At 38.3% G+C, this 14,344-nt stretch overlaps 3 protein-coding genes across 3 annotated transcripts; all 3 read right to left on the reverse strand.

Annotated features, from left to right (window-relative positions):
- Nucleotides 1-1,488: 1,488 nt before the first annotated feature.
- On the reverse strand, nucleotides 1,489-2,467 carry LOC125381085 (acanthoscurrin-1-like). The gene is made up of 2 exons (XM_048397282.1): nucleotides 1,826-2,467; nucleotides 1,489-1,571 (listed from the first exon to the last, which is right to left on the reverse strand). Exons 1-2 carry the CDS (start codon nucleotides 2,169-2,171, stop codon nucleotides 1,555-1,557), a joined length of 363 nt encoding a protein of 120 aa, XP_048253239.1. The 5' UTR covers nucleotides 2,172-2,467; the 3' UTR covers nucleotides 1,489-1,554.
- A 3,480-nt stretch (nucleotides 2,468-5,947) lies between these two features.
- On the reverse strand, nucleotides 5,948-6,797 carry LOC125381086 (acanthoscurrin-1-like). Its single transcript, XM_048397283.1, has 2 exons — nucleotides 6,285-6,797; nucleotides 5,948-6,030 (listed from the first exon to the last, which is right to left on the reverse strand). Exons 1-2 carry the CDS (start codon nucleotides 6,628-6,630, stop codon nucleotides 6,014-6,016), a joined length of 363 nt encoding a protein of 120 aa, XP_048253240.1. The 5' UTR covers nucleotides 6,631-6,797; the 3' UTR covers nucleotides 5,948-6,013.
- Nucleotides 6,798-10,406: 3,609 nt separating this feature from the next.
- LOC125381087 (acanthoscurrin-1-like) lies at nucleotides 10,407-11,109 on the reverse strand. The gene is made up of 2 exons (XM_048397284.1): nucleotides 10,744-11,109; nucleotides 10,407-10,489 (listed from the first exon to the last, which is right to left on the reverse strand). The coding sequence occupies exons 1-2, from the start codon at nucleotides 11,087-11,089 to the stop codon at nucleotides 10,473-10,475; spliced, it is 363 nt and encodes a 120-aa protein (XP_048253241.1). The 5' UTR covers nucleotides 11,090-11,109; the 3' UTR covers nucleotides 10,407-10,472.
- Nucleotides 11,110-14,344: the final 3,235 nt, after the last annotated feature.

Raw genomic sequence — 14,344 nt, forward strand, 5'->3', positions numbered from 1 at the left:
CGTAAACATTAGAAGAAAGTATATAAATCGTCTCTACCCTTTACGTATGCCCTTGACATGATGAAGCAGTAGTGATAGTGATGATTGTGTTCTTTTAAGTCGTGTTTAGACCAAAACTCTTACCAAGAATAAAACACGCGCAAATCAGTTTGACAATGTGTAACTATATAAGGGTTGCCCAGAAAAACCGTACATCTAAAAGTAAAGACGTGTGTTTTCAGAAGAAAATGCTCTTAAAGTATAACACAAAGGTGTTTTCAAAGATAGACATGATCAAACGACTTGTTTTTACAGTCTGGTTGTTGTTATAAAGACTTATGACACGCTTTAAAGATGGACCATTTATTCCGCTGAATTTCACTCTCTACAGTTACCAAATGCAATCTCCTTTGTATTGATAAATGATTGTCACTTCTGCTTTGTAATCAAACAATAGGGATATATTAGCTATTTGTTTGTTCATTGTAATCTTCAATCCTACCAATCCAGTTCGGAATCTTCAAATTCGCGCTCCGATTTAATCAATATGTATTTTACAAATAGCGCCTACAGGGAAGGTGGTTAGTAAACACACAACTAAATATCTATATAGATATTTCTCCTATTAATTACATAAGCAGTATGCAAAATGTTAAATTGCATCATCAAATCAAGAAGTACATGTTTGATGGAAATTACAAATAATTCGTAGTTTGATAAGCTATACCCGGACAAGCGTATTTAATAGATATTTTTGAATTCAATCGTTTTGTTTGTGTAATTGATAAACTGTAAAGATATGTTATTGTCATGGAAATTCCAACTGTATGCATTCCCTTCTAACCAAAGCAGTAAGAATCTTGCAACATTTGTTTTGATGCTCTACATCACTATGGCTTTCGGGTTTGTTTTATTGCAGCAGCTCAGATATTATTTATACAAAGCGCCATAACAACATGTAGATTGTATTCTGAATACAACTTTCGCTCATTTTCAAGGACAGCGCACACATTTGCATTTCAATACAGTGCACACTGTCTACCCCTTGATACCGTCAATGACTGCTTTGACAAAAATTGACACGCCTGCTTATTTGTTTCGCTGCATGTTTTTAAAATGCAAATTGAAATACAGACAGCCAATTCCAGATATTATGGTACTTCAAATGGCCATCAAACCCTTTCCTGGCAGCCCAAATGATACATTCCCGTGAAACATGAACTCGGGTAAGTGACATTTGGTGGGAGATATATCAAGCATAAAATCCCTCCTCTTATCATCATGTCCGGTTTCCTCAGGAACTTAATAGCACATTTCAGTAGTTGATATCTTAGCTAGCAGTAAAACGCAATATCATTGAAGTGTGCTTGGATATTGGTCGACAACACGTACTATGTCCAGAGTTTACAATATGGAGAAACATAGATCACTCTTCCATTGTGAACATTCAATTCAGATTAAGATTTTCAAACAAATTTCAAGGCGTAAATAAATATGACAAGATTTTATTGAACCAATTCCATTGGTTTGAGAAAATACATAAATAGCCAGCATCACACTGCAGGTGATAATAACTCAATAATAGCCGATACCTGAAACAAAAAAATAGTAGAATAAAGTTGGGATGTATGGATAAGTCACAACGAAGTCTTGAAACTAGCTGCATGATAAACTATACCAAATATTAGAGAAAGCAGAGAATAGTTTTAAAGATGTTTTGTAAATGTCATCAGCTTTGTCGCTGAAAATAGTAATACCACATAGGTAAATTATGCAATTTTACAAACGAGACTGGAGGTATATTCAAGGATACGATAAACAAATGATATCATATTTTGTGAAATACCTTTTCCCAATCCAATTCCGTATCCTCCCATTCCGTAGAGACCACCATAGCCCCCGAGTCCTCCGTACAGACCTCCCATGCCGTATCCGTATTTGCCTCCGTATAGACCTCCCATGCCTCCGTATATACCTCCCATGCCTCCGTATAGACCTCCCATGCCTCCGTATAGACCTCCATAGCCTCCAAGACCTCCAAGACCTCCAAGGCCTCCGTACAATCCACCCATTCCGTAGCCAATTCCGCCCAGTCCTCCTTTCAACCCGCCAATTCCACCATACAGACCGGTAGGCTCGGCAAAGGCGGTAACAGCCAGGCAGGCAACAAGAGCGGCGACTATCTTCATCATTTTGAGTATCTATTGAGTAACGGGAAAATTATTGTCAAGAAAGGTAAAATAGCATGTTATCGTTACTCATCTGGTAAATTCAGTTCACACCACTCATTGTGAATTATGTTATCAGTTTTGCTTTCACCCGCATTCATATATTTCTCAATTTACAAGAACGTCTTATGTTACATATTCGGACTTTTATGAATTGGCTCAACATAAAGATTGAAAACAGCCTGATGCGCAGCAGATGAATCAAAAATTAAAAGTATACATATATATCACAAGCAAAATTTAAATTAGTACTTGCAGTTTGGTCTTTACTCGTATCTGTGTCTCAACGGCAGGTGAAGATAAGAGATGATGGAACAGTTTCCCCCGTCCTTTGTATATACCATTTGTGAATTATACGTGATTGATTTACCTTGGGCTGACCACTTCCAGGTAAGTAACGCACCTCAGCTTAATGGTGTAAAGTAAGCATTCTTTTCGCATCAAAGGGCCCGAGGTTATCACCCTACGGGTACACATGCGAGCTGGTATCCATGAACATCGATTAAGGAAGTACAAGACAACGTATATAAAGGTGGCAAACAGACACACTCTCTCTGGCATCGTCGAACTGCATTTCAAACAGTCCTCGATACTCAATGTTTAACCTATATTATTTAGGGTTTGTCGGGTAGCCTAGTGGTTAAAGCGTTCGCTCGTTACGCCGAAGACACGGGTTCGATTTCCGACATGGGTACAATGTGTGTAGCCCATTGCTGGTGTCCCCCGCCGTGATATTGCTGGAATATTGCTAAAAGTGGCGTAAAACCATACTCACTCACTCACTTTAACCTATATTAAGTAAATATTCGATAATGGTCTGAAAAGTGTGTATCCAGTAAATATATGATGTGGGAGCAACATACATCAGACATTATAATGCATCTGTGTGATACGACATAACATGAGACCAGAAAACTGATGCAACATACAAGTACAGCCTCGCCACAGTACAGCAGTAGCATTGTACCACACGAGGTCAACTATGCTAACCGTCTCCGTGTAATACAGCAGCCTGCTCACAAGAAAATAGCTTCTGCTGAATATACTGCAGAAGTCCCCAGATACTACATTATTCTCCCCGAATTTTATTTATCTTACTGCACAATAACTATAAACTACAACAGCTTTATTTCCTAACTGAAAGGGACATATATTGGTTTCTTCTCACAAAGGGACTGTCACTATGAATACTCACAACACCTTTATATGTGTGTAGTATCTGTTAAAAGCCGAAAGTACACCAGTGTCTTCTGAAAACATGATTGACATATGAACAACAGCTTGTTTTCTCGTCTTTGTTGACTTGTCTTTGTATGTGTTTGTGACGGTAGAACCGATGGGGCAGGATACGCTTACTTTTTGGCAACCGCCAGGTATCATCACTATCTGATTGGTTAGTTGGTTGGTTGGTTGTTTAACGCTGCACTCAGCAATATATTACTGCTATATGACGGCGGTCTGTAAATAATCGAGTCTGGACCAGACAATCCAGTGATTAAAATCATTAGCATCGATCCACCCAATTGGGATCGATGACATGCATCAACCAAGTCAGCGAGCCTGACCACCCGATCCCGTTAGTCGCCTTTTACGACAAGCATAGTCACCTTTTACGGCAAGCATGGGTTGCTGAAGACCTATTCTACCCCGGAATCCACTATCTGATAGTCATTCATACGCACATGCTGTGATCATTATAGTCGGAATCGTACAATGGCCTCTGCTTCGAGCAGAGCTTTCGAATGATTCTGAAAAGGGTTTTGTGGCGTTTATTTGCAACTGCGTTTCTTGAGAGAACTCTCTTACCTTCAACATATCATCTTGGTAATTGTACACTTCATTATCAAGGAATTTGTGATAATACGAGCATCACTAAATTTGATATCTCAATTTTTATAGATAACGCCTGAATATTGATATAATAATCATTCAATGATGACCCTTTAACTACATAAATCGTCAACGACAGAGAATATTCAGGCTCGATTATCTGTTGAAACAGATTTCATTGGGTGTAAAAGGCAAGATTGTGCTAAAATGTATACTGAATATCAGTGATGTCACCAGGTGTTAGTGAATAGTTCATATTTGTTGGATGTTTCATGAGCTCCTCCGTCCGTTCCATCGTGTGCCAAATTGGGAGAATGTTGTCTTTTGACAATGTCTCAGCCATTCATACTTTTGCATATATACTTAATCACTGTTGCAAATAACTCACTTTAACGTGTTTTAATCTTCGGCTGAGTCTTAGGTCGTAAACATTAGAAGAAAGTATATAAATCGTCTCTACCCTTTACGTATGCCCTTGACATGATGAAGCAGTAGTGATAGTGATGATTGTGTTCTTTTAAGTCGTGTTTAGACCAAAACTCTTACCAAGAATAAAACACGCGCAAATCAGTTTGACAATGTGTAACTATATAAGGGTTGCCCAGAAAAACCGTACATCTAAAAGTAAAGACGTGTGTTTTCAGAAGAAAATGCTCTTAAAGTATAACACAAAGGTGTTTTCAAAGATAGACATGATCAAACGACTTGTTTTTACAGTCTGGTTGTTGTTATAAAGACTTATGACACGCTTTAAAGTTGGACCATTTATTCCGCTGAATTTCACTCTCTACAGTTACCAAATGCAATCTCCTTTGTATTGATAAATGATTGTCACTTCTGCTTTGTAATCAAACAAAAGGGATATATTAGCTATTTGTTTGTTCATTGTAATCTTCAATCCTACCAATCCAGTTCGGAATCTTCAAATTCGCGCTCTGATTTAATCAATATGTATTTTACAAATAGCGCCTACAGGGAAGGTGGTTAGTAAACACACAACTAAATATCTATATGATACTTCTCCTATTAATTACATAAGCAGTATGCAAAATGTTAAATTGCATCATCAAATCAAGAAGTACATGTTTGATGGAAATTACAAATAATTCGTAGTTTGATAAGCTATACCCGGACAAGCGTATTTAATAGATATTTTTGAATTCAATCGTTTTGTTTGTGTAATTGATAAACTGTAAAGATATGTTATTGTCATGGAAATTCCAACTGTATGCATTCCCTTCTAACCAAAGCAGTAAGAATCTTGCAACATTTGTTTTGATGCTCTACATCACTATGGCTTTCGGGTTTGTTTTATTGCAGCAGCTCAGATATTATTTATACAAAGCGCCATAACAACATGTAGATTGTATTCTGAATACAACTTTCGCTCATTTTCAAGGACAGCGCACACATTTGCATTTCAATACAGTGCACACTGTCTACCCCTTGATACCGTCAATGACTGCTTTGACAAAAATTGACACGCCTGCTTATTTGTTTCGCTGCATGTTTTTAAAATGCAAATTGAAATACAGACAGCCAATTCCAGATATTATGGTACTTCAAATGGCCATCAAACCCTTTCCTGGCAGCCCAAATGATACATTCCCGTGAAACATGAACTCGGGTAAGTGATATTTGGTGGGAGATATATCAAGCATAAAATCCCTCCTCTTATCATCATGTCCGGTTTCTTCAGGAACTTAATAGCACATTTCAGTAGTTGATATCTTAGCTAGCAGTAAAACGCAATATCATTGAAGTGTGCTTGGATATTGGTCGACAACACGTACTATGTCCAGAGTTTACAATATGGAGAAACATAGATCACTCTTCCATTGTGAACATTCAATTCAGATTAAGATTTTCAAACAAATTTCAAGGCGTAAATAAATATGACAAGATTTTATTGAACCAATTCCATTGGTTTGAGAAAATACATAAATAGCCAGCATCACACTGCAGGTGATAATAACTCAATAATAGCCGATACCTGAAACAAAAAAATAGTAGAATAAAGTTGGGATGTATGGATAAGTCACAACGAAGTCTTGAAACTAGCTGCATGATAAACTATACCAAATATTAGAGAAAGCAGAGAATAGTTTTAAAGATGTTTTGTAAATGTCATCAGCTTTGTCGCTGAAAATAGTAATACCACATAGGTAAATTATGCAATTTTACAAACGAGACTGGAGGTATATTTAAGGATACGATAAACAAATGATATCATATTTTGTGAAATACCTTTTCCCAATCCAATTCCGTATCCTCCCATTCCGTAGAGACCACCATAGCCCCCGAGTCCTCCGTACAGACCTCCCATGCCGTATCCGTATTTGCCTCCGTATAGACCTCCCATGCCTCCGTATATACCTCCCATGCCTCCGTATAGACCTCCCATGCCTCCGTATAGACCTCCATAGCCTCCAAGACCTCCAAGACCTCCAAGGCCTCCGTACAATCCACCCATTCCGTAGCCAATTCCGCCCAGTCCTCCTTTCAACCCGCCAATTCCACCATACAGACCGGTAGGCTCGGCAAAGGCGGTAACAGCCAGGCAGGCAACAAGAGCGGCGACTATCTTCATCATTTTGAGTATCTATTGAGTAACGGGAAAATTATTGTCAAGAAAGGTAAAATAGCATGTTATCGTTACTCATCTGGTAAATTCAGTTCACACCACTCATTGTGAATTATGTTATCAGTTTTGCTTTCACCCGCATTCATATATTTCTCAATTTACAAGAACGTCTTATGTTACATATTCGGACTTTTATGAATTGGCTCAATATAAAGATTGAAAACAGCCTGATGCGCAGCAGATGAATCAAAAATTAAAAGTATACATATATATCACAAGCAAAATTTAAATTAGTACTTGCAGTTTGGTCTTTACTCGTATCTGTGTCTCAACGGCAGGTGAAGATAAGAGATGATGGAACAGTTTCCCCCGTCCTTTATATATACCATTTGTGAATTATACGTGATTGATTTACCTTGGGCTGGCCACTTCCAGGTAAGTAACGCACCTCAGCTTAATGGTGTAAAGTAAGCATTCTTTTCGCATCAAAGGGCCCGAGGTTATCACCCTACGGGTACACATGCGAGCTGGTATCCATGAACATCGATTAAGGAAGTACAAGACAACGTATATAAAGGTGGCAGACAGACACACTCTCTCTGGCATCGTCGAACTGCATTTCAAACAGTCCTCGATACTCAATGTTTAACCTATATTATTTAGGGGCGGTCGGGTAGCCTAGTGGTTAAAGCGTTCGCTCGTTACGCCGAAGACACGGGTTCGATTTCCGACATGGGTACAATGTGTGTAGCCCATTGCTGGTGTCCGCCGCCGTGATATTGCTGGAATATTGCTAAAAGCGGCGTAAAACCATACTCACTCACTCACTTTAACCTATATTAAGTAAATATTCGATAATGGTCTGAAAAGTGTGTATCCAGTAAATATATGATGTGGGAGCAACATACATCAGACATTTTCATGCATCTGTGTGATACGACATAACATGAGACCAGAAAACTGATGCAACACACCAGTACAGCCTCGCCACAATACAGCAGTAGCACTGTACCACACGAGGTCAACTATGCTAACCGTCTCCGTGTAATACAGCAGCCTGCTCACAAGAAAATAGCTTCTGCTGAATATACTGCAGAAGTCCCCAGATACTACATTATTCTCCCCGAATTTTATTTATCTTACTGCACAATAACTATAAACTACAACAGCTTTATTTCCTAACTGAAAGGGACATATATTGGTTTCTTCTCACAAAGGGACTGTCACTATGAATACTCACAACACCTTTATATGTGTGTAGTATCTGTTAAAAGCCGAAAGTACACCAGTGTCTTCTGAAAACATGATTGACATATGAACAACAGCTTGTTTTCTCGTCTTTGTTGACTTGTCTTTGTATGTGTTTGTGACGGTAGAACCGATGGGGCAGGATACGCTTACTTTTTGGCAACCGCCAGGTATCATCACTATCTGATTAATTAGTCGGTTGGTTGGTTGTTTAACGCTGCACTCAGCAATATATTACTGCTATATGACGGCGGTCTGTAAATAATCGAGTCTGGACCAGACAATCCAGTGATTAAAATCATTAGCATCGATCCACCCAATTGGGATCGATGACATGCATCAACCAAGTCAGCGAGCCTGACCACCCGATCCCGTTAGTCGCCTTTTACGACAAGCATAGTCACCTTTTACGGCAAGCATGGGTTGCTGAAGACCTATTCTACCCCGGAATCCACTATCTGATAGTCATTCATACGCACATGCTGTGATCATTATAGTCGGAATCGTACAATGGCCTCTGCTTCGAGCAGAGCTTTCGAATGATTCTGAAAAGGGTTTTGTGGCGTTTATTTGCAACTGCGTTTCTTGAGAGAACTCTCTTACCTTCAACATATCATCTTGGTAATTGTACACTTCATTATCAAGGAATTTGTGATAATACGAGCATCACTAAATTTGATATCTCAATTTTTATAGATAACGCCTGAATATTGATATAATAATCATTCAATGATGACCCTTTAACTACATAAATCGTCAACGACAGAGAATATTCAGGCTCGATTATCTGTTGAAACAGATTTCATTGGGTGTAAAAGGCAAGATTGTGCTAAAATGTATACTGAATATCAGTGATGTCACCAGGTGTTAGTGAATAGTTCATATTTGTTGGATGTTTCATGAGCTCCTCCGTCCGTTCCATCGTGTGCCAAATTGGGAGAATGTTGTCTTTTGACAATGTCTCAGCCATTCATACTTTTGCATATATACTTAATCACTGTTGCAAATAACTCACTTTAACGTGTTTTAATCTTCGGCTGAGTCTTAGGTCGTAAACATTAGAAGAAAGTATATAAATCGTCTCTACCCTTTACGTATGCCCTTGACATGATGAAGCAGTAGTGATAGTGATGATTGTGTTCTTTTAAGTCGTGTTTAGACCAAAACTCTTACCAAGAATAAAACACGCGCAAATCAGTTTGACAATGTGTAACTATATAAGGGTTGCCCAGAAAAACCGTACATCTAAAAGTAAAGACGTGTGTTTTCAGAAGAAAATGCTCTTAAAGTATAACACAAAGGTGTTTTCAAAGATAGACATGATCAAACGACTTGTTTTTACAGTCTGGTTGTTGTTATAAAGACTTATGACACGCTTTAAAGTTGGACCATTTATTCCGCTGAATTTCACTCTCTACAGTTACCAAATGCAATCTCCTTTGTATTGATAAATGATTGTCACTTCTGCTTTGTAATCAAACAAAAGGGATATATTAGCTATTTGTTTGTTCATTGTAATCTTCAATCCTACCAATCCAGTTCGGAATCTTCAAATTCGCGCTCTGATTTAATCAATATGTATTTTACAAATAGCGCCTACAGGGAAGGTGGTTAGTAAACACACAACTAAATATCTATATGATACTTCTCCTATTAATTACATAAGCAGTATGCAAAATGTTAAATTGCATCATCAAATCAAGAAGTACATGTTTGATGGAAATTACAAATAATTCGTAGTTTGATAAGCTATACCCGGACAAGCGTATTTAATAGATATTTTTGAATTCAATCGTTTTGTTTGTGTAATTGATAAACTGTAAAGATATGTTATTGTCATGGAAATTCCAACTGTATGCATTCCCTTCTAACCAAAGCAGTAAGAATCTTGCAACATTTGTTTTGATGCTCTACATCACTATGGCTTTCGGGTTTGTTTTATTGCAGCAGCTCAGATATTATTTATACAAAGCGCCATAACAACATGTAGATTGTATTCTGAATACAACTTTCGCTCATTTTCAAGGACAGCGCACACATTTGCATTTCAATACAGTGCACACTGTCTACCCCTTGATACCGTCAATGACTGCTTTGACAAAAATTGACACGCCTGCTTATTTGTTTCGCTGCATGTTTTTAAAATGCAAATTGAAATACAGACAGCCAATTCCAGATATTATGGTACTTCAAATGGCCATCAAACCCTTTCCTGGCAGCCCAAATGATACATTCCCGTGAAACATGAACTCGGGTAAGTGATATTTGGTGGGAGATATATCAAGCATAAAATCCCTCCTCTTATCATCATGTCCGGTTTCTTCAGGAACTTAATAGCACATTTCAGTAGTTGATATCTTAGCTAGCAGTAAAACGCAATATCATTGAAGTGTGCTTGGATATTGGTCGACAACACGTACTATGTCCAGAGTTTACAATATGGAGAAACATAGATCACTCTTCCATTGTGAACATTCAATTCAGATTAAGATTTTCAAACAAATTTCAAGGCGTAAATAAATATGACAAGATTTTATTGAACCAATTCCATTGGTTTGAGAAAATACATAAATAGCCAGCATCACACTGCAGGTGATAATAACTCAATAATAGCCGATACCTGAAACAAAAAAATAGTAGAATAAAGTTGGGATGTATGGATAAGTCACAACGAAGTCTTGAAACTAGCTGCATGATAAACTATACCAAATATTAGAGAAAGCAGAGAATAGTTTTAAAGATGTTTTGTAAATGTCATCAGCTTTGTCGCTGAAAATAGTAATACCACATAGGTAAATTATGCAATTTTACAAACGAGACTGGAGGTATATTTAAGGATACGATAAACAAATGATATCATATTTTGTGAAATACCTTTTCCCAATCCAATTCCGTATCCTCCCATTCCGTAGAGACCACCATAGCCCCCGAGTCCTCCGTACAGACCTCCCATGCCGTATCCGTATTTGCCTCCGTATAGACCTCCCATGCCTCCGTATATACCTCCCATGCCTCCGTATAGACCTCCCATGCCTCCGTATAGACCTCCATAGCCTCCAAGACCTCCAAGACCTCCAAGGCCTCCGTACAATCCACCCATTCCGTAGCCAATTCCGCCCAGTCCTCCTTTCAACCCGCCAATTCCACCATACAGACCGGTAGGCTCGGCAAAGGCGGTAACAGCCAGGCAGGCAACAAGAGCGGCGACTATCTTCATCATTTTGAGTATCTATTGAGTAACGGGCAAATTATTGTCAAGAAAGGTAAAATAGCATGTTATCGTTACTCATCTGGTAAATTCAGTTCACACCACTCATTGTGAATTATGTTATCAGTTTTGCTTTCACCCGCATTCATATATTTCTCAATTTACAAGAACGTCTCATGTTACATATTCGGACTTTTATGAATTGGCTCAATATAAAGATTGAAAACAGCCTGATGCGCAGCAGATGAATCAAAAATTAAAAGTATACATATATATCACAAGCAAAATTTAAATTAGTACTTGCAGTTTGGTCTTTACTCGTATCTGTGTCTCAACGGCAGGTGAAGATAAGAGATGATGGAACAGTTTCCCCCGTCCTTTATATATACCATTTGTGAATTATACGTGATTGATTTACCTTGGGCTGGCCACTTCCAGGTAAGTAACGCACCTCAGCTTAATGGTGTAAAGTAAGCATTCTTTTCGCATCAAAGGGCCCGAGGTTATCACCCTACGGGTACACATGCGAGCTGGTATCCATGAACATCGATTAAGGAAGTACAAGACAACGTATATAAAGGTGGCAGACAGACACACTCTCTCTGGCATCGTCGAACTGCATTTCAAACAGTCCTCGATACTCAATGTTTAACCTATATTATTTAGGGGCGGTCGGGTAGCCTAGTGGTTAAAGCGTTCGCTCGTTACGCCGAAGACACGGGTTCGATTTCCGACATGGGTACAATGTGTGTAGCCCATTGCTGGTGTCCGCCGCCGTGATATTGCTGGAATATTGCTAAAAGCGGCGTAAAACCATACTCACTCACTCACTTTAACCTATATTAAGTAAATATTCGATAATGGTCTGAAAAGTGTGTATCCAGTAAATATATGATGTGGGAGCAACATACATCAGACATTTTCATGCATCTGTGTGATACGACATAACATGAGACCAGAAAACTGATGCAACACACCAGTACAGCCTCGCCACAATACAGCAGTAGCACTGTACCACACGAGGTCAACTATGCTAACTGTCTCCGTGTAATACAGCAGCCTGCTCACAAGAAAATAGCTTCTGCTGAATATACTGCAGAAGTCCCCAGATACTACATTATTCTCCCCGAATTTTATTTATCTTACTGCACAATAACTATAAACTACAACAGCTTTATTTCCTAACTGAAAGGGACATATATTGGTTTCTTCTCACAAAGGGACTGTCACTATGAATACTCACAACACCTTTATATGTGTGTAGTATCTGTTAAAAGCCGAAAGTACACCAGTGTCTTCTGAAAACATGATTGACATATGAACAACAGCTTGTTTTCTCGTCTTTGTTGACTTGTCTTTGTATGTGTTTGTGACGGTAGAACCGATGGGGCAGGATACGCTTACTTTTTGGCAACCGCCAGGTATCATCACTATCTGATTGGTTAGTTGGTTGGTTGGTTGTTTAACGCTGCACTCAGCAATATATTACTGCTATATGACGGCGGTCTGTAAATAATCGAGTCTGGACCAGACAATCCAGTGATTAAAATCATTAGCATCGATCCACCCAATTGGGATCGATGACATGCATCAACCAAGTCAGCGAGCCTGACCACCCGATCCCGTTAGTCGCCTTTTACGACAAGCATAGTCACCTTTTACGGCAAGCATGGGTTGCTGAAGACCTATTCTACCCCGGAATCCACTATCTGATAGTCATTCATACGCACATGCTGTGATCATTATAGTCGGAATCGTACAATGGCCTCTGCTTCGAGCAGAGCTTTCGAATGATTCTGAAAAGGGTTTTGTGGCGTTTATTTGCAACTGCGTTTCTTGAGAGAACTCTCTTATCTTCAACATATCATCTTGGTAATTGTACACTTCATTATCAAGGAATTTGTGATAATACGAGCATCACTAAATTTGATATCTCAATTTTTATAGATAACGCCTGAATATTGATATAATAATCATTCAATGATGACCCTTTAACTACATAAATCGTCAACGACAGAGAATATTCAGGCTCGATTATCTGTTGAAACAGATTTCATTGGGTGTAAAAGGCAAGATTGTGCTAAAATGTATACTGAATATCAGTGATGTCACCAGGTGTTAGTGAATAGTTCATATTTGTTGGATGTTTCATGAGCTCCTCCGTCCGTTCCATCGTGTGCCAAATTGGGAGAATGTTGTCTTTTGACAATGTCTCAGCCATTCATACTTTTGCATATATACTTAATCACTGTTGCAAATAACTCACTTTAACGTGTTTTAATCTTCGGCTGAGTCTTAGGTCGTAAACATTAGAAGAAAGTATATAAATCGTCTCTACCCTTTACGTATGCCCTTGACATGATGAAGCAGTAGTGATAGTGATGATTGTGTTCTTTTAAGGCGTGTTTAGACCAAAACTCTTACCAAGAATAAAACACGCGCAAATCAGTTTGACAATGTGTAACTATATAAGGGTTGCCCAGAAAAACCGTACATCTAAAAGTAAAGACGTGTGTTTTCAGAAGAAAATGCTCTTAAAGTATAACACAAAGGTGTTTTCAAAGATAGACATGATTAAACGACTTGTTTTTACAGTCTGGTTGTTGTTATAAAGACTTATGACACGCTTTAAAGTTGGACCATTTATTCCGCTGAATTTCACTCTCTACAGTTACCAAATGCAATCTCCTTTGTATTGATAAATGATTGTCACTTCTGCTTTGTGATCAAACAAAAGGGATATATTAGCTATTTGTTTGTTCATTGTAATCTTCAATCCTACCAATCCAGTTCGGAATCTTCAAATTCGCGCTCTGATTTAATCAATATGTATTTTACAAATAGCGCCTACAGGGAGATGGTTAGTAAACACACAACTAACTATCTATATGATACTTCTCCTATTAATTACATAAGCAGTATGCAAAATGTTAAATTGCATCATCAAATCAAGAAGTACATGTTTGATGGAAATTACAAATAATTCGTAGTTTGATAAGCTATACCCGGAAAAGCGTATTTAATAGATATTTTTGAATTCAATCGTTTTGTTTGTGTAATTGATAAACTGTAAAGATATGTTATTGTCATGGAAATTCCAACTGTATGCATTCCCTTCTAACCAAAGCAGTAAGAATCTTGCAACATTTGTTTTGATGCTCTACATCACTATGGCTTTCGGGTTTGTTTTATTGCAGCAGCTCAGATATTATTTATACAAAGCGCCATAACAACATGTAGATTGTATTCTGAATACAACTTTCGCTC

Source organism: Haliotis rufescens, unplaced genomic scaffold, assembly GCF_023055435.1.
Source record: "Haliotis rufescens isolate VD_foot unplaced genomic scaffold, xgHalRufe1.0.p SCAF_17, whole genome shotgun sequence".
NCBI classification, from domain to species: Eukaryota; Metazoa; Mollusca; class Gastropoda; order Lepetellida; family Haliotidae; genus Haliotis; species Haliotis rufescens.